The sequence below is a fragment of the Notechis scutatus genome, chromosome Z, assembly GCF_049901735.1.
Source record: "Notechis scutatus isolate UNSWTSFEM ecotype Mainland chromosome Z, rNotScu1.2, whole genome shotgun sequence".
NCBI classification, from domain to species: domain Eukaryota; kingdom Metazoa; phylum Chordata; class Lepidosauria; order Squamata; family Elapidae; genus Notechis; species Notechis scutatus.
The window spans coordinates 135,319,110-135,339,352 of record NC_142025.1 but is presented as its reverse complement, the minus strand read 5'-3'; the positions used below and the strand labels follow the sequence as shown (position 1 = coordinate 135,339,352).

The 20,243-nt window shown below is 40.5% G+C and overlaps 1 protein-coding gene across 1 annotated transcript; it reads left to right on the top strand.

Moving 5' to 3' along the window:
- Positions 1 to 15,275: 15,275 nt before the first annotated feature.
- GRWD1 (glutamate rich WD repeat containing 1) lies at positions 15,276 to 20,111 on the top strand. The gene is given in 8 exon segments (XM_026682378.2): positions 15,276 to 15,433; positions 15,436 to 15,510; positions 16,464 to 16,581; positions 17,233 to 17,395; positions 17,503 to 17,716; positions 17,806 to 17,948; positions 18,543 to 18,740; positions 19,500 to 20,111. Coding segments are annotated over 8 exon segments (1,368 nt in total). The 5' UTR covers positions 15,276 to 15,285; the 3' UTR covers positions 19,809 to 20,111.
- Positions 20,112 to 20,243: the final 132 nt, after the last annotated feature.

The window sequence follows — 20,243 nt, the reverse complement described above, 5'->3', positions numbered from 1 at the left end:
TTAGTGGCGTGGGGAGAGGATGGGGATTTTGCAGTATCCTTCCCCAGCCACCCCCACCAAGCCACGCCCACAGAACTGGTAGTAAAAATTTTTTTAATCCCACCACTGCCTAGTTCCCTTAATCAACTATCTTATGGTTTAGCAGCCCAGTGGTGGGATTCATATTTTTTTTTTTTACTACTGGTTCTGTGGGCGTGGCTTGGTGGGCCTGGCAGGGGAAGGATACTGTAAAATCTCCAGTCAGAAGTGGCATTTGCTGATTCTCTGAACTACTCAAAATTTCCGCTACCGGTTCTCCAGAACTGTTCAGAATCTGCTGAATACCACCTCTGGTTTAGCCTCCAGACTCCTTATCATCTTTTATGTTCTCCTCTGTACTCTTTCTAGGGGTTCTGAATATCTTTTTTGTAAAGAGAAGAAAACTAGTTCAGAAAGAAACAAAGCACACATTATTTAATTAATCAATTGCATTTGTACAGCCATCCATCTTACATAGTGATTCAAGCAGCATACATAATAATAATCAAGGATATATTTAAAAATTCACTAAAACAACCCACTGAAATTAAAATAAAAACAAATATAAAATAAAGCTCAAAAGAAATCCACGAAAAGACAAAGCACTGCTACGGCTATGGGTAGAAACAAAGACAGACTCGTTGGTGACTAATAATTTTTAAATTAACATATACAAATTAATGACTTTAAAGTTTGACAAGCTTAGTAATAGAAATATGGTGGCAGCATTGCATGTCATTTTTGAATTATTATATGACAAAACGGAACCCATACTGATGAAACGCATGCGTATCTTCTATAGTGTATTTAATAGTGAATACCTTAGTTCTTGGAGAAAGCAATTTATTTTGCTGAGGAAAAAAATGCTTACACTTTAGTCTGAAAATATGACGGAAGTGCAAAGTGGAAGAGAAGAGGTGTGCTGCTGTGCAACAAATGAATTAGAAGGGCAAATTTACTATGCAATAAAATCACTGCATAGAAAACCTTTTACCAGCCTCCAGCTGTTAAATCTTGAGCTCTAGTTAAAACTAAATAGATACCATAGGCCCGAAGTCTGCCTGCCTCCACTTTACAGAAGGACTGTTCAGACCAACAAATATCCAGTTCATAACTTGATACTCAACCTATAGCAGCCATTTGGAATAACACATTTTCAACGGTAAAAATCTTGGGATACAAATTAGCATTTGTAATTTTTGCAAATTTTGCAAATTTTGCAAAGTACCATATCAGAATAGAACATACCGAGGTTACATACCAGTCAGTTATTGTACAGGATATCCCAAATACACTCCAGAGTAAGCCTTATGATTCTACTTTCACATTTTATTTATTTGTTTATTTATTTACTTGCTTACTTACTTATTTATCATCAAATTTAGAAACTACTCACCCCTGTCACAGAGGAACTCTGGGTGGTGTACAAGTAAAATGTTACAAACATAAAAACTGAATATAAAATTTTAAAATAGAGGCAAGGATAGTTCAAATTCAACATTAAAAGTTCATTAAAAGGCAGAGGGAGGGCCTTCAGAGTACTAACCAGCCCCACGGCTGCCTGATCCTCCTCCTTTTTCTATCTGACTGTGAAAACAATTAGCTAATGGAACAACTTTCCTCTCTGAGTTGTGGCTGTACCATCGCTGGAGGTTTTTCACGAAAAGATTGGACACCCATTTGTCCAGAATGATATATGGTCTCATGCCATGGGCAGGTGATTGAACTAGAAGTCCCCCAAGATGCTTTCCAGCCCTATGATTCTATGATTCTATGAAGTGGTACTGATGATGTTATCTAGTTTGGTAATGAAATGTCTGCTAAAAACCTCCAAGCTCAGAAAACATCAAGGACACCATGATTCTATGATTTCTTTTTGAGTTCCAAGGTAGAGAAAATAATAGAATAACAGAATTGAAAGGGACCTTAGATGTCTTCTAGGCAGGGACCTTAGATGTCTTCTAGGCAGGAGACACTATACCATTTCCATACATAGCTGTCCAGTCCCTTCTGAACTTCTGAAAGAAAGTCGTTCTGAAGGCAGAGCCGAACCTTTAAATATTTCCAAAATGTCAGGTGGTCCACCTCACCTCCAAGGGGAGAAATTCCCAAGGGTGGAGGCAATGGCAGAGAAGGCTCACTTCTGGACCCACACCATCCAGAATCCCTATTTTCTACCTTTTTTTACTTTTATTTCTGCTCTAGTCCTCTCTCTCTTTTGTATAAATCTCTTTTTCCTTCCGTTGGCTTAGTCTAAAATGCTCGTAGCCAATCAGAAATCCCTCATATTAAAAAGTTTGCAACTCTTCTACAACAGGATTCATTCCTCTTCCCACAATTCTCCTTTCTCATTCATTCTCTCTCTCCTCCTCTGCAACTTTTCTGGTTTAATCTTCGACATCTCCACACGTCTTGGCTCGAAGACGCCAAGTTATTAACAGCTCAGAGATAGAGAATGATTCCCTCAGTCACTCCTTCCCTGCTGATGCAGCTGAACGTTGCCGCTATTTTGTAGAGGATTCCCATGCAACGCTCCCCAGGTCCGCTGCATCCTGACTCGTTGGAAACCTCAAGGTGCAAATGAGATGTTGAGAGAGACACACACACAAAACTCCGCACCAACCGACATCACACAAAACTGAGTGGCACTTTAGTCCATTAAACAATCCCTCTTATAATAGACACACAGACAAAAAAAAAAAAACCTTTGGGAAGTCTCCCTCGAAATGTGGCTCCAGCTACATCAATATAACTGTTGCAATACATGAATATATATATATCACCATCACAGACAAGTAGTCCATTCAATCCATTCTCCATTGGATGTCTGCGAAAGAATTCACATGCTTATTTTCTCAGGGATTGCAGAAACACAATGTTGAAGTAAAGGAATCAGATTAAACCCCCTCCCATTAAAACTGGTGTTAGAATGACACCAAAAGATCTTGACCCAGATAGAACATACCTGTCAAGTCCATTCTTAGTGCAACATTTGAAAGGCAATGGAACATCACAAATATCATTACATAGCTCACAATAGCTTTATAGCTATCGGAAAACTACCACTAATACAGACTCAAACATAATAGTGTGGATTTAAACACAATAATGACCTCTGCAGAACAAGCCCATCTAATCATGCTGCTAGAACTTTGCAAAGGAATTTAAAAATGTGTATGCACGCACATATGCATAGATTCCAGGTGTTATACATTCTTTACAAGGGGAAAAATAGTCTAGGAAGCCCCTTAATAAAAACTGTCATCAGGAAATGTTACTTCGAAGCCACACAAATATTGGCATCTTTCCATTCAGGATTTTAAAAAAGCAGATTGCAAGCTAAAATCATTTTAAGCCAGACACATATGCATCCACTAATATACCTAGCTTTGCAAATTTCTATAATCTTTAGGATCTGTTGCAGGGATGCCATGCTGTATGTACCTATGTGTGTTTTAATGTGTGTATGCATTCCCAAATCTGAGTTTTGACCTCATGGAACAGCCACAAAGAACCTTTGGCATGTTAGCAGCAACATAAGCAGAAATGCCACCAAATAATCTGGTTCTGTTGGTTATGTGTTATGATTTTTCCTTAACACAGGAAATTGTCCACAGGAACCTATGAGCTTATGAATCCTTTCAGTAGCTTATTCAGCCAAACCACAAATCTCCCCGCCCCACCCACAACCTTTAAAAATTTTTTTGTCTTCCACATCTTTTAAAACATCCGAGTGTCCTCAAGTTCACAGTCTTCACACTCTCCCTTCTTTTTTCCTTTCTCCATCTGCCCGGATCCAGGATGGAGTCCTTTCCTCCCCCTTCTTCTTCTTTTTAGCGATTTTCAGGCTGGCTGCAGCCCTAACAGGTGGCAGGTCCCAGGGGAAGCTTTCTGCAAACCCGTGAGGTGCCAACGCTTCTCTGGTATGCAGTGGGCGAGACCTGCAACCCTGCCACTGCTTAATTTAGCTTTCATATCAAATTGGGAAATCAGCAGAAAAGCTACATCATAAATAGTCCTGCAGTCCCAAGAGGAATCCATTAAATTAACCCAGTATGCTACAGCTCTACATCTGTAAGGCACCCTGGGCTGAGATAAGGGGAAGGGATGCTTGTCTGTGGTGGTGAGAGAATAAACCAGGCTTGAAATTATTATGCTTTGTGTATGGGAAAGGCAGTAGCTATAGATACAGCTGGCCCAGATTGGAGACTAATGGGACTTTTTGTCCCAAACATACAGGCTCTGCAGAGATTCCAACTAGCCAGCTGCTCTGATGCAGCAGGCAACAAGGCTGCCGGAGGTTCAGATATTTTTGTTTGCCTTGTGGTTGTGAACTAAGATTGCCACCTAGCGGGCCTCAACCTACTCTAAATTTTCCATTCTCCTTCTCAGCTGATATTTTCAGAAAGAATTCTCACCTCTCAGATGAGAGAGATGCAGTAGAACTCAGACTTTCTCGCTGGCACAGATTCAATTTGTTAAGTGTATATGCATATTACAAACCATAATTAATTCTACACCAAGCTTGTTTCGTATGACACCCATCCAGTCCTCTGAACATGTCCCTGTCACCTCAGTTAATTGGCCACGGTAGCTGAACTAATCCGGCCTTTCTCCTTAATTCATTAGCTTCCCTGCCAACCCAGGTGGGCAAGCAGCCTGCATTTGAACAGCAGGGGTGAAGTCACTGTCTGGCCTACACCCCAGGCATGGATTTGCCGGCTGCCAGAGGAAGGGGTGCTGGATTGAACAAAGGACCGTTCCAAGCAAAGGACAAAGACAGACCTCATGTCAAACAGTAGAAGAAACAGAACTTCTGGGAAGCCTCATAATTCAGTGTTAGAGTTCATGCTTTTAAAGAACTTCATCTGACAGGCAACAGATGTATTTCTGAATTAGCAATGAATTACCCTTCCAGATAAGGTAAACTAATGTCGTGACTTGGTATAAGATAGGGCTATCATATCTGGGCTGCAAAAACTGAGCAGATAATGGAAGCAACAAGGTGTAGAAAGGGGAAAATATCTAAATTTTTTTGCTGCCGTGTAATGAGCTTCTGGATTTTTGCTACTCAAATGCGGTAGCTCTAGTATTCAGTACTTCCCAATTCTCCTAATTGCCACTGATTTGTTTAGGTGGCAGCAGAATCTGTATATGAAGTCATTGTTTTGTACTCTCTAGTGCCTACTCTGGGTACAGCAGCACTTCAATATCCCCTAAGAGTGGGTTTTTCTCAGTACAGCTATTTGTGATAACTAGGATTAAAACTGGGGACTTTTAAATGGGCTCTCCAGCTAAGATATCCTCCAATATTAAGGTTCCCATATTAAGCCAAACCAATATCTGGTCTGGCTGTTTCTCAATGTGTTGTATGAACCCAGCTATTTTTATTTGTTAACCAAATATTATGGCTTAAGTATTGTTTGAACTTAACTGTAGTTTGTTTGTCAAACCATGATTAAACAAACCAGGGATTAACCCAATCAGCAATCCTAACTGTCAAGCCCTATTTCTACATTGTTATTCCAATCATCCCTATGTGAATTTAAAGCTAATAACAAGAACCAAGGTTGGGAATTACTGCTAGATAGAAAAGTACCATGGATTAGTTGTAGAAAATATCCCAGACTGTGCAAATTAAGGAAGATGGGTAAGACTCAAATCATGATTTCACCTATTTAGTTGTTTTAAAATAAGTGAATTCATAGAGCAGTGAGGTGGACTAAAAACTGAATTCACTTTTTTTCCTCCATTTTTGGGCCTCATTTGTATTCCTTTTCTGGTGCCCAACAGCCTGTTTGCTGTTAACCTAAAGAAACTTCTTTTTCGTTTACTCTAATTGGACACAAAAGTGTTGTGTGCTCAAGAGAATAAGCTGTTGGCTTTAGGCGACCAACTTTTTGGAAGCCCCTTTTCCCCCTTAAATAAGGAATTTATTCACATGCTTCAAAGGGTTTTTGCATTTAAGGCAGGTATTGCAGTTGTTACTTTCCAACAGAGGAACAAATCTTCAGAGAAGACAGCAAACAGCCTGGAATCCCTTGGAATCTCTGATTCTGTGCCCAAGCAAGATTCAGCCTGCACTGGCTTGGCAATGCAAAATGCCCAGCCAAGGGTGGCCTGGTTTATGCATCATTGGATGGGCATCCAAGGTAGTGCCAGAGTCACTTTTACAGGGAATTTACCTCTCCTATCTGCCTGCAGTCTTCTTAGAAATCATAGCCAGTGCACACAATCCCAGAATATGATCTGCTCTTCAGCTCCCCGCTCAGCCATGTTGTACACAGGATGATGACCTTGGAGAAACACAGTGCTTCTCAGCCTAACCACTTGGCTTCAGAGGGTGGTTATAACAGAATGATTGCAAATGCCATCCTGTGCTGAATGTCTCTGTGGATCAGAGAGAAAAGGGAGAGCTCACCAGCGGAGGAAGAATGTGAGAGGAAATTCAACAAAGCCATAGACAGAGAGATAGAGGAGAGGTAGATATGGATGGATGGATGGATGGATGGATGGATGGATGGATGGATGGATGGATGGATGGATGGATGGATGGATGGATGGATGGATGGATAGATAGATAGATAGATAGATAGATAGATAGATAGATAGATAGACAGACAGATAGATAATTTGTTTGTCTTTAGCCAGCCAGGTTAAACTAACAAATTTAGTCCATATTGGACTTTTAAAATTCCTATCCCTCAGAAGGAACATGAGTGGCAACTGTGGATGACGGTGGCTGTAATTCAACATATCTGGAGAGCTCAAGAATTGTCTTGGTATTATAGGGGCTGTTATGATTTTCACAGCTGCATCATAGGCAGAAATTCAACTATTCCCTTTGCTGTAATCAAACTAATGATGTTCTTGTCTTTGTGATGGTTATGGCATTGAGCCTTGCTGAAAAAAATAACAGCATCCAAACAGCTGAAACCCTTTCAAGATTTATTTATTTTTTAGTACTACTGTAATAATGTCCAGCGCCCCGTGACACTTCACTCTGCTAAAAAGGGTCCCTTTTCTTTGCTCTCTGAGAGAGATCGAAATAAAACCACAAAAAGGTGTTAACCTGGGAGATAAAACATATAAAATGACATAGTTAAATTACCTTTGAGTGGGACTTACAATCTGCCACCGCCTCACTCTCTTTGAATGTTAGCGCCAGGGATTTGAGCTCTGACAAATCACAACCTTACCTTCAAGGCAAGGCTGTTTTCTGCTACCCGTGTGTAAAGTAGCATTACCTCTGGGATACCCTCCCTGCAGCAGCCTGCACCAAAGCCCCCCAACCTCTTTCATCTCTGGCTGTCGCTCTTCTTCCCTCTTTCCAAATTCTCCCAATCTCTATTCCTGGCTGGCTCTGGCACCATCCAATCATTGCCACCAACAGTGGCCAGCTTCAGCTGCCTGCCATCCGAACCTGCCTGCATGCTGCCTGCCTTTTCACATGACGGGATGTGACCCTCCCGCTCGGTTGCACACAGCAAGTCTCTGGCTGAGCTGCGGCAGCCGGCAGACTTCGGGACATGCTTGTTAGCAATTTATGATCCTGCTGAGGATAGATGGCAGCCTGCAGGGCTAGGCTTCACGAAGAACAGACAGGGCTGTGATCTCCAGAACAAAAGCAGGAGGGAATGAATTGTCTTCGGGAAGCACGGGGAGCAGATGGTTCCGTGGTGGAAATATTTAGTCAAGATGGAAATTGGTTTCGAAACAAGAAGCCATTGGGACTGGGAATTCATCCAGCTGGGTGTGTGATGTACACGTATCTCCGCTTGGTCGAAGGATGTTCTACCAAACATGAATTCTTGTTAGTACATCTGTGTGCCATTATTCTCTAAGCTCCCTGTTTTATTATTATGATCAAGGAAACTAAGTGGAAAGACTTGGCTGTAAGAAGGATCCAGGAACGGTGGGATAAGAATTCCAGGAAAAGTCTATTCTTAGTATAGTTTGATAAGCTACACAACTAAAGGCCCCAAAGTAGATCCAAATGTAGTTATGTTTACAGTAGATTTATTAAAGGAAAGAAATAGTGTTAATGGGTTGACTTGAAATGTAATTAAACCTGGAATAATCTCTGACCTCTATGGTCTGTATATTCTTGAGGAAGCACTGCTGGTGAGTTAGGATCGCCTTTAGAACAGCAAAAACCCCAGAATTTTTGCAAGCTAGTAGGCAATAGTTAATTTGAATTTTGCTCCTAACCTTGAATAGCCCTACATCTGAGCCACAAAAATCAGGATAATCATTAGCAGAGATACAGAAAAGCTGCTTTGCTATCTAATAGATGTTCTGATATTTGCAACCCAGATATAATAAGTTTATTCTAACCATTTGAGGAAAGGCATAATATATTAGTAGGTTATTGTGGATTTATTGGCAAAAGTATTTTATTATTTATGGATAGTATTCATTATGGTATACAATTTTCTTATGAATTATTTCAGTTATGATTGGAATATGCTGATTCCGGGATTTGATGATTAGGTTTGTTATGATTATAGAAATATTCCGCATTGTTGGAGTTTAACAGATATATATATATTATGTTTTATGTATTAGTTTAAATTTAAAATAGGTATCACAGACAGATGTTTGATTATAGACATATATAGGTATATGTCTGGCTTATATATGTTTTATTTAGAATAAAAAACTATGATATTATATATTAGCATTATTTCATTATTAGATTATATATTTTATATTTTAGCTTTGTATCCTTTTTTGTTAAATGAAGACAAGAGATTTTATTCTATAATTGTACCCTTATTGAAGAAGGATGGAAGTAACTTTTTGATGTTGCTTTTGGGTTTTTATATGTGTGTGTATGTGTGTGTGTCACTTTTAAACTTTCTCCATTGGTCCCCATCCCTTTTTTCCCTTTTTTGTTGTAATTTTGTATTCTAATCTTTTATCTGTGAAAAATAATTAAAATTCTAAAAAAAATACAAACAAAACAAATATTGGAATACACTTAGATTTAGTGTTGTTGACAAATATGTGTTAAAAATAGGGGAAACTAACAGGTTCAGAGACAAACAGAACTGCAAGTAAGTCCATATTATGGTGTGTGGAATATTGTAGGATAAGCAATTTGCCATCTATATCCAATAGACAGGAATTAGAGGAAGGAGTTTTGCTGTCTTCTGCAACTACAGCTCTTCTTAGGTGGCTTTGGAATTTTTTTTAGTTTAGTTTAGTTTAGTTTATTGTCATTGCACCTCGTACAATGAAATTAAATGCCATCTTCAGTATACATTATGACTATGAAAACAAACACACGCATCCTTCACATTCTATACATTGAATTGAAAATCCCTGATATTGCATTAATATTGCACTATACAGTAGAATTCAATAGAGTTAATTTTTAAATCAGATAAAATTTGGGAAGTTATAGTCCAAAATGTTTGAAGATGTTATATTGAGGGTAGCTAAGCGGTATAGTCTTGGTCATTTTATGTTGCCATTTTTCTTCCTATTGGCAAATATAGTCCTCAACTTAAGACTACAATTGAGCTCAAAATTTCCATCCCTAGGCAAGGCAGTTGTTAAGTGAGTCATTCCCCATTTTATGACCTTTTTGCCATGGTTGCTAAGCAAATCACTACAGTTAAGTGAATCAGGCAATTGTTAAGCGAATGTGACTCCTCCCAGTGACTTCGCTTATCAGAAGCTCCCTGAGGAAGGTTGCAAATGACAATCCAGGACCATGGCATACTGCAACCATCATAAATGCATGCTGGTAGCCAAGCATCTGAAGTTTGATCACGGGATGCTGCAGTGGTCATAAGTATGAGAACTAATCATAAGTCACTTTTTCAGTGCTGTTGCAACTTGGAATGTTCATTAAATGAATGGTTGTAAGTCTGTGTTCCTTGTGACTTTAAGAATTACATGACAAGGAGATATTCAATATAGCCAGCTTCCCCACCACTAAATTGTAAAGAAAAGTTATCTCTGATTAATATCTTCCTGTCATACAAGCGTTAAAGAGACACACATTAGGATTTGGTCTGTATGACCCGCTAACAGCTCAGCAGTCATTGAGGCTTGAATGGATGACATCAACCTGTGATCACATCTATCTTGACATGGAGATAGTCTTCTTGCTCTGCTTCAAAAGCTACTTGTGCCAGCAGGCGCTGAACTATGCAACTTCTCTCCTTCTCTTTAATTTGATTTATGGAAATCTGCCCTCCTACTGGTCCTTATTCCCTCTAGTTCCTCTTCCCTCTAGTTATTTTTGGAGGTTTATGTCCAAGGAAGGTACATGAAGATCTGGCTCTGCTGGGGGAACTTCATACTGGAGGTGGTTAATTAATTAAATTGAACCTCACATGTCTAGCACCCCTCTTTGCCATTTTGTGTCTATGATTTTATCTGTCCATGTTTTTTACCTTTTTGTGATGTATGATTTTAATATTTTTCCATTTTTCTATGTTGTAAGCCTCTCAGAATGATTGGATATGAGATGGTCAGCAAATATTTTTTAAACAAACAAACAAACAAAGCCTTGCTGTGTTTTATAAGTTAGAGCAAGCAATAGCTGGTCAGGAAAAGTAATGAACAATTGGTCTTTCCCCCTCCAATGGTGGACCAATCAAACCAACATTTATTCTCCTCCTTCTCCTCCCCCTTGTCCTCCATCACAAATTCTGTTAATTTCCCCTTCTAGGCAAGTGTCAGAAAAAAGATATAATTATGGTTTGTGTATATTCTTTTCCCAGTTAATCTGCTGGATGGAAAAATATCCAGTATGAAGGGAATCAAGAGAGGATGGGTCCAACAATTGAATCCATGGGTTCCCAAAGACAGTTCCATGAAAATAGTTGATGCTTGCTTTCCCAGCATAATAATAGTCAACATTGTTACCAGAACAGAACAGAAACAGATTTGGAAGGGACCTTGGAGGTCTGCTGGTCCAGGGGTCACCAACCTTTTGGACCTCAGGGTCCACCAAACTCATAATTTTAAATCCCAGGGATCACTAACCGGTTCTGTGGGCATGGCCTAATTTGTGGGTGTGGCTTGGTGGTCATGTGACTGGCTGGACATGGCTTGTATGTAAATATTATATTTATATAAATATTGAATGTTTTATATAAAAAAGAGCAACTTTACCCAAAATCAGGCAAAGCAGGCAGGCAGATTGAGTTGCTCACAGAATCACAGATTCATTCAGAGATCTATCTATCTGCCATCAGCTAGCTCAGTCTGTCACATAAAATTTGCTTGCAAGCAAACTCACAAAATTAACTCACAACACCAACCATGTATGTAAATATTGAATTCCAAACCATGTATGTAAATATTGAATTTTTTATTTTAAAAAAAGAGCAACGTTTATCCAAAATCAGGCAAAGCAGGCAGGCAGATTGAGTTGCTTACAGAATCATTCAGTGATCTATCTGCCATCGGCTAGCTCAGTCTGTCACATAAAAGTTGCTTGCTGTGAGTCTGCACTCAATAATAGAACCTTCAGTCCTAAGGGATGTTCAAAAAGCAGAGCCAAAGATCTAAAGATTAGCTAGAAAGCAAGGAATCCAACCATTTCTTGCTTCCTAGCTAATCTAAATCTCCCGGCACAAAACAGCTAATGGTCAGAAAAATAGCAATTTAGCAGGCAAGTTTGCTGGGTAAGGAGTGAGAGGGCAGGGAGGGTTCCTGTGGGCCATGTGGGTGGTGCAGCCTGGTGTTTCTGCGCAGCCTGGATTAATTGCTTTGCGGGGTATGCTCTGGGGGTGAGATTTCTCTGTGGCCCACCAAAATTTTCTTGTGGCCCACCAGTGGGCCGCGGCCCACCAGTTGACGACCACTGTTCTAGTCCAACCCCCTGTTCAAACAGGAGATCTTATACAATCTGGACAAATAGGTGTGTCCAGTCTCTTCCTAAAAACTTCCAGTGATGGAAGATGGAAAGAAGAAGAAAAGATTATCTTGAGCAGTTTCTTAAGGTATCTTCTTTTCCAGCTGATGTGAACAGCAGAGACAATTGCTTAAGGCTGCCATGTAGAAGTATTCTTGATATTCATATGAGGAGAAATAAAACCTTTGTTCCAATTTTTCCTGATCCTTGGTCATTCCAACTTGCTATGTTACTTTTTTTGTGTGTCAAGTCTCCTTCCCCTTTTTAAAAGCTATAAATCTGAAGGTTGTTTCAATCCCCCAAAGTGTCTCCAAACCACAAGAGATTGTTCATAACGGATGATGGTACTTCACAGGCTTCACATTCAGCACCAAGAGTGTTTAATTTCAAGAGACAGAAGCTCTAATCCAATGTTTTTCAACCTTGGCAACTTTAAGATGGTTGTATTTCCACTCCCAGAATTTTCCAACCAACATGAGAAATACTGCTCTAATTCATTCTATCTTTAAACAGTATAAGGCTAGGTGGTCATCCAGAAATATGATTAAGACAACATTGTATGAATAACCTCTAAAGCCTATTGTTTATACACAATTCTAATCATTGGCAACTTCCTAGTTTCCTACATAACATAATTCAACAGGAAACAAACCATCTCAATTTATACGTCATGCTTGATTTCAGAAGATGGATCTTTATGCAAAAAAGAGGGAAACACTAGTGAGAGGCTAAGAAAGCATTTACATCTATAAGAATTAAATCCTTTAAGTCAGGACAGCTCACTCCTGGATAAACTGCAAAGACTGGAGCCTAAGATAGGCTTTATGGTGAAAAAGGATAGCTACTCTTTGGATAATGTTTCTCAACTGCAACAAGAAAATGGTGGACTTCAACTTCCAGAATCTCCACCCAACATGCTAGAGTTTAAGACCCCACATATTAAAATAGATAAGGTTGAAAAACATTGCTTGAGATTTTGCTGGAAGTAGAAAAAAAGCTTTTCCCCCCTTTACTAACTGTACATTCTTGCAATAGCAGCTTCATTTCTCAGAAAATAATGGAGTAGGTTCAAATTTACACAGAAAGCACCACCTTTAATGAGAAAATACTTCTCTCTCCAAAATATCTGAAAATTGGGGTTGCATAAGGGCACTCAAGTGCTGTACATATCCAGAGACACCTATTCCTCTGTCGCTGCTGGTGTGCATTATGAGCTTTGAAGCTTTTTGTCACATGTATTGATGCAGTTTATTTTGTATCTCTATCCAAATGGTTTGTACACATATTAAGAAATCTTGGCAACCCCTGATCCTTTGATCTGGGCTTTGCTGTTGTCCACCAAACAATGACTAAAAAACCCTCTAGTCATATTATATAATTGACTGCCTTGGCTCAGAATTGCATTTTGCTTTATATGTTGAATTTTATGTATTGTGTTGTATTGTATATATATTTTATATATATAGCATTTTCTGTTCAAAACTAGAGATGTGTACAAACGCTGCAAGATGATGCTAAAGCAAACAGATAATTACCGCTATTATTAATGCAAAATGTTTAGCTGGAAAACATTAACAGCTGAGCCTGAGAAGAAACGTCTCAAGTGGGAGATATTGCAAGCCATTCAGCAGCCCTTTTAAACCTAATTGATATGGCTGAGCTGAACTCTCCGTTACCATGGAGATTAAACCAACTGGACTTCTCAAGGGTATCTAAGTTGCGGTGGAATCATCTGCCCTTTCCCAAAATGCTGTTTCTTGTCTCTGCCCATATTGAAAATGGCTTCCGTGAATCATCTGTACTGTATCTGTAAAAGTATTACAGAACTCATTTTTTCAAAGATGGCTGCCTACTGCCCTTTTTCAAGATGGTGGCCCCCCAAAACAAGGCAGGCATCAGCTGCCCATAGTCAAAATGATGGTAGAGCTTTAAGGTTTTCGAAAAAGAATGGGAAGTGTTCATTCCTGGAAGGATAAGACAATGATTTTTTGAGGATCACCCTGTGCTTCCCTTGAGCAGATGTACATACTATGCAGAGTTTCCCTAACAAGCTGTTTCTTTTCCTTTAAGCGACATGAATGTACTTCCTTGGAAGTTTTAATTGGAATCTCAAGAGGGAGGAAGACTAAACGATGTTTACACACTACGATAGATAGATTCAACATTTATCTGTTGCTATTCTAAGTGTGTCTCAATTTATGATGACTGTATGAGAACACAGCCAGGAGAAGAATGGCTCTGGGCCTTGCTTCTAAGGGGAGGGGGGCTGGAGGCAAGACTACCAGGGATTTGCGCCCTAGATAGTTGGAGAGCCACCTGCCTAGTGTTGAATTTCAAGCAGTGTCTGACATTCTGGTTCGGACTTTGGCCCAAGAACTAACCTTCAGTATCTTCAAAGGATGCAAGCCAAGGAGCGGGGGCTACAGTCACATCCGGACCTATCAATTAATCAGAATAGAGCTGGAAGGGGCCTTTGAGGTCTTCTAGTCTAACCCCCTGCTCAAACAGGAGACCCTATACCATTTCAGACAAGTGGCTGTCCAGTCTCTTCTTAAAAACCTCCAGCGATAAAGCATCCACAACTCGTGAAGGCAAGCTGTTCCACTGATTGTTCTCACTGTTAGGGATTTTCTCTTTAATTCCAGGTTGCTTCTCTCCTTGATTAGTTTCCATAGTTTCTTGTCCTGCCTTCTGATGCTTTGGAGAACAGGTTGACTCCCCCTTCTTTTTTGGCAGCCCCCTCAAATATTGGAACACTGCTATCATGTCTTGTAAAAGTCCTTCTTTTCTCTAGACTAGCCAAACCCAAATCCTGCAACCGATCTCCATATATTTTTGCCTCCAGGCCTTTAATCATCTTAGTTGCTCTTCTTTGCAAGTCAAATGTTGTTGTTTTTTAAAAACCCGCTTAATATGCATTATAATAGTTGCATATGTATGTATACCGTATACATAGTTTTATTTATTTATTCAATTTCTACAGGTATGCCGCCTATCTCTGAAAAGCGACTCTGAGCGGCTTGCAATTAAAAGGACAGACACGTATGTAGCCACAGGCGCTGTCTCTTCGCTGCAACAAAATCCTCACTGCAAAGGACTTTCCAGAATCCGGGGACTTAAAAATAACAGATGCACCTCAACTTCCTTTTGTTACACTCCCTATAACAACTCCTGTTTTTCTTGAGCTAAAAGAGTTCATCAAACCTCTGTCTGTATCTTTGAAATATGCTCTATTTCGGAAACTAGTAATTTCTTTAAAGTGCTGTATTCTGTAAATCTTTGCCTCTCCTTCCTTCTCTATATTTGCTAAATATCTTAAGTGCGTCGTATCTCTACGATGCTGAAGCCAAAGCGCGACGTGATGGGCGGAGCCTGCGCCCTTTTTCAAGATGGAGGAATCCTGCACGTGGGAAGAGGAGAACCCTGCTTCTAGCAGCGGGAGTAGCGGCAGCAGCGATGAAATGGAGGATATGGAGATGGAGGAAAAAGAGGAGAAGAAGCAAGGAAAGTCTCAAGCAGGAGCTTATGTGCCGGGGAAAGATCCCCTCCAGCCCCTGGAGAAGAGCTGGTGATGGACGAAGGCGCATATCGACTCTACCATCGAGCAGGCACCGGTAGGAAGAATTGGGCAATTCTCACGTTATATTGGAGAAGGATGTGATCGCGGGCAAGAGAGAAAAACAGGGAGTATGAATCGCTAGTAATGCAAACCAAAAACTAGGGTTCGGCATTTGCTAGTAAATTAAATGGAGCAATTAAGAATTCAGCTTTCCGCCCTTCCGAGGTCGGTAAAATTAGGACCCGGATTATTGGAGGCAATGTGCTGACTCTAAACCCCTTAGGGCTGTAAAACATGTACATAAGTTTAAATGCTATTGCCAATTGAGCTTAGAATTTTTGTTCCTGCCACAAAAGGGTTGGTGATAAATATATCTATGATCCTACTGAGAAAACTGGAGTTTAGAATTACACTTAACTTATGTAAAGGGGGGGGTGTCCAAAACTGATGTTAGTTTCTCCGTTGCTGTGACTTTTAGGTCTGTTGCATCTCAGTTTCCACAATTCCAGGGATCCGTTTTGGATGATCCTGGATAGTAATTACAAGAATTGAACTCTAGAGGTTCAAGAAAGGATCAAATAGAAAAAAGTAGTCATAGAAGTTCCATTTAACCCTGAGGTATCAGACAGAGGATAGGGCAAAGCACCTTCCAAATACTTTAGAATTTGTAAAGTCTGCATTGCAAACAGAACCTGAGAGCTATTTTGTAAGTCTATATACTCAACACATGTTTGATAAAATGAAACCCAATGTTTACATGTAAGGAAAGAAGATGAGGTTAAGTTGTGAATAGGATAGCAAAAATTAGTAATAAACATCTAGATCAGGGGTCTCCAACCTTAGCAACTTTAAGCCTGGAGGACTTCAACTCCCAGGATTCCCAGCCAGCTTTGCTGGCTGGGGAATCCTGAGAGTTGAAGCCTCCAGGCTTAAAGTTGCTAAGGTTGGAGACCCCGATCTAGATAAATGGCCCAGATAAATGAGGTCCTTCTATTGCTACCAATTTAGGGGCTCCTTGCTTAAGCTTTGACATCTTGCGTGATGCACTTGGAGACAACCGAACTAGCTACCCACTGAGCCTTTTCCTTTGTGCGGGAACACAAGCCGAAACTGCCCAAGCGAACAGGTGAGTGCTTGGGATGGGTCAGTGCAAGTAATCCTTGGCTTATAAACCATTCGTTTTGCAACTGTTCAAAGTGACAGTGGAACTGAAAAAAGTGACTTATGACCAATTCTCACGGTTATGACTATCACAGGTTCTCCATAGCCACATGATCAAAATTTGGGCACTTGGTAACTGGCCTGTATTTATGATGTTTGCAGAGGCCTCTGGTCAGGTGATCACCCCCAGCAAAGTCAATGGGGAAGTGGAATTCACTTAACAACTGTGTGATTCACTTAACTTGCAGCCATTCTCTTTAACAACCACGGCAAAAGATTGTAAAATTGGGCATGGTTCATTTGACAACCGCCTTGCTTAGCCACAGAAATTCAGGACCCAATAATGGTCCCAAGTTGAGGACTACCTTATTGTAGGCTAAACTGACAATCATCTGAATGAGCAAGGAAGGGAATCTTCCATAGCCTGATACCTACTAAAAGTATTTGATTTCAACCCCCATCCTACTACTCAAACCGCATGGCCCATTGTAGGATGGGGTCTGAAATCCAGCACAGGTGGTTCCAGGTTGGGGAAAGGTAACAATCTTATCAATCCATTTTTATAACATTTATTTCCTCCCTCCCCGCCTCCAATCCCACCCTAATAAACCCACAGGTTGCTAGTGATGAAAATGCACAATCTCCATGGGACCAAGTCAGCTTGCAAAAATTCTTCTGAGTCGGAGAGTAGCAGCGAGAGTGAAGATGATGATGAGGACAAGAAACCCCAGCTAGAACTGGCCATGGTTCCCCACTATGGAGGGATTAACAGACTGCGAGTATGGAATGTTTCTTGCTGGTCTTTCCCATCTTTGCTTCCTTCGATAACATTGTTTCCCCCTTAATGCTTTCCCCTGCTATTTCCCCCTTCCCCCCTCCCCCATAGGTGACAGAGCTGGGAGAGACTCAGGTGGTTGCAGCATGGTCTGAGAAAGGGCAGGTGGATATATATGATCTTCAGCGCCTCTTGGTGGCTGTTTCTGACCCCCAAGCGTTGGCAGTCTTCTTGCGAGAAGAGCAGGCCAAGATCAAGCCCATCTTTTCATTTACTGGACATATGTCAGAGGGCTTTGCCATGGACTGGTCCCCTAAGAAACCAGGTAATGGAAGAAGGGAAGGGAAAGATAGTTGTAGGAGGTGAGAATGGATGAAGTCTAATACATGATATTTTGGATATTGCTTGTGGTAGGCACTCTTTTGACCGGGGACTGCAATAAAAATATCCATCTATGGACACCCAAGGAGGATGGATCGTGGTTTGTAGATCAGCGGCCTTTCACAGCCCACACAGCATCAGTGGAAGACATACAGTGGTCCCCAAATGAAGCTACAGTAAGTTATCGATAAGTTTGTGCAAGTTTGCGGGTCATCTTGCATATAGGGAAGAGGATATTTCAATAAAGTTTTATTTACTTTAAGAGACATCTTAATAATAATAAAAAAAAAAACCTTTTAACTGATTGGATAAGCCATTGTTTCTTCATCTTGGACATTTTTAAGATTTATGGACCTCAAATTCCAATATTTCCAGCCAGCGTTGTCTAAACGTTTGGACCTATTGATTTTTATTTGGGAATAAATATAACTGAACACATTAGGACACATTTCTGAGTAAGAATGCCTAACTGCTTCCTTCTCAGTTCTGAATAATTTTCATTAGCAAGAAAGTACAGTAGATACAGACAAAAAATACTGTATCCTATATATGCATAAAACCAATATACTAATTCTTTGGAACTATAAACCATGGAAATTTCAGGGAACTTTGATTCTGGGGTCTGCACCTTTATTAAAGACATTTACATGCAAAATAAATTAGTTCTTTTCTTCCTTTAAGAATGTACAGCAAGAAAGCCTGTTGTGGACATAAGAGAGCTTAGCTCCCCTTGTTGAAAAGGAAATGCATTTTTTGTATCTCTGGGTTAGGTTTTTGCTTCATGTTCGGCTGATGCCTCCATTCGCGTCTGGGACACACGGGCTGCACCAGGAAAAGCCTGCATGCTGACCACCAGCAAAGCGCACGATGCAGATGTCAATGTGATCAGTTGGAACCGAAATGAGCCCTTTATTGTTAGTGGTGGTGATGATGGGATCCTAAGGATTTGGGATCTGAGGCAGTTCCAGGTGAGCCAATGGATTCCTGCTGCCAGATGAAGTATGGAATAATCACAACTTAACCTGAGGCATCTGGTTGGTTTGGGTCTAATGGGAACACGACTATAAAAGTGATGCGACCTCGGTGGCTTTAAGATGTGTGGACTTCAACTCCCAGGATTCTCCGGCCAGCATTGCTGGAATTCTGTGAGCTGAAGTCCATGCATATCAAAACCATCAAGGTTGAGAAACATTGGCTCAGCCTTGGGGCCACACATTCGTTTTGTGATTGCAACATCCCCTACACTCCCTCCCTCCCTCCCTCCAATCTGACTTCTATTGAATATGGAGACTTGCAGTTGCCACTGTATCCATTTTGTACCTTAAAACTTCCAAAGTGAGCCTTATCTCACCAACTGGAAGCATGATTTTCAACATGTCCCACAAAACCTGGTATGGCCCTCAAGCCAATAGAAGGCACGGATTCCCTCCCTCTCTGCTATCCCACTTGCCCTTCTTTTGTTATCATAGTATTCCTGTACGTTCATTATTTTATTGTTCTATTATTTTACCTGTTTTGATTACATTTTTTTATTGTTACAAGATCCTAGAATAGCCCCATGATGAGATTGGTGGCAATTAAATTTAATAAATTGTAACATTTGGCTTCTGTGTTGTGTAATCCCAGAGTAACTGGGTTATTTAATGAATTCTACTTCAGCGAACATGGGCACCCGTCTCCATTTTTCCTTATCTTGGCTTATAATAATGGTCATTTTCTTCCCACAGAAAGGTTCAGCGGTTGCCACCTTCAAGCAACACACTGCACCCATCACATCAGTGGAATGGCACCCCACTGATAGCGGTGTCTTTGCTGCCTCTGGGGCCGATGACCAAGTGACTCAGTGGGACTTAGCTGTGGAACGTGACGAAGGAGAGGCTGAGGACCCAGCCTTGGCTACCATCCCACCCCAGCTGCTCTTCGTTCACCAGGGAGAGAACGATATCAAGGAGCTGCACTGGCACCCACAATGCCCTGGCACCCTCATCACCACCGCCCTCTCTGGGTTCAACATCTTTCGAACCATCAGCGTCTGAGGGAAACTTTCAAAATGGCTGCCCTCTAAATTCAGGCGGCACTTGCAGGGGTGGTCAAAGGAGTCAAGATGGTGCCCACCTTTTTACATGTGCAATATATCATGCATACAGAAGTTATCATTCTGCTATAAAAAAAGAAAATTCAAAACAGGTTTTTTATGTCTATAGAACTGTCCCAGCAAATATGTTGGCTTCCATATATCTATTATAGCCATAATGTACATTGGGAAGGAAACTATTTTGAAATAGATGCAAAAATGTGTTTAAATATAAATTATTTTAGAAATAAAATTCTGTGATTAAGCACTCTGAGACTGAGTTTTAAGAAAAACCTGGGATGGGTGCATTGAAACATTCATGCTTTGTTAGATGTTCATAAATGCTAAGATTGCACATGGAAGACCTGGTTTGAAAAAGAAATACGTCTCCAGAAAA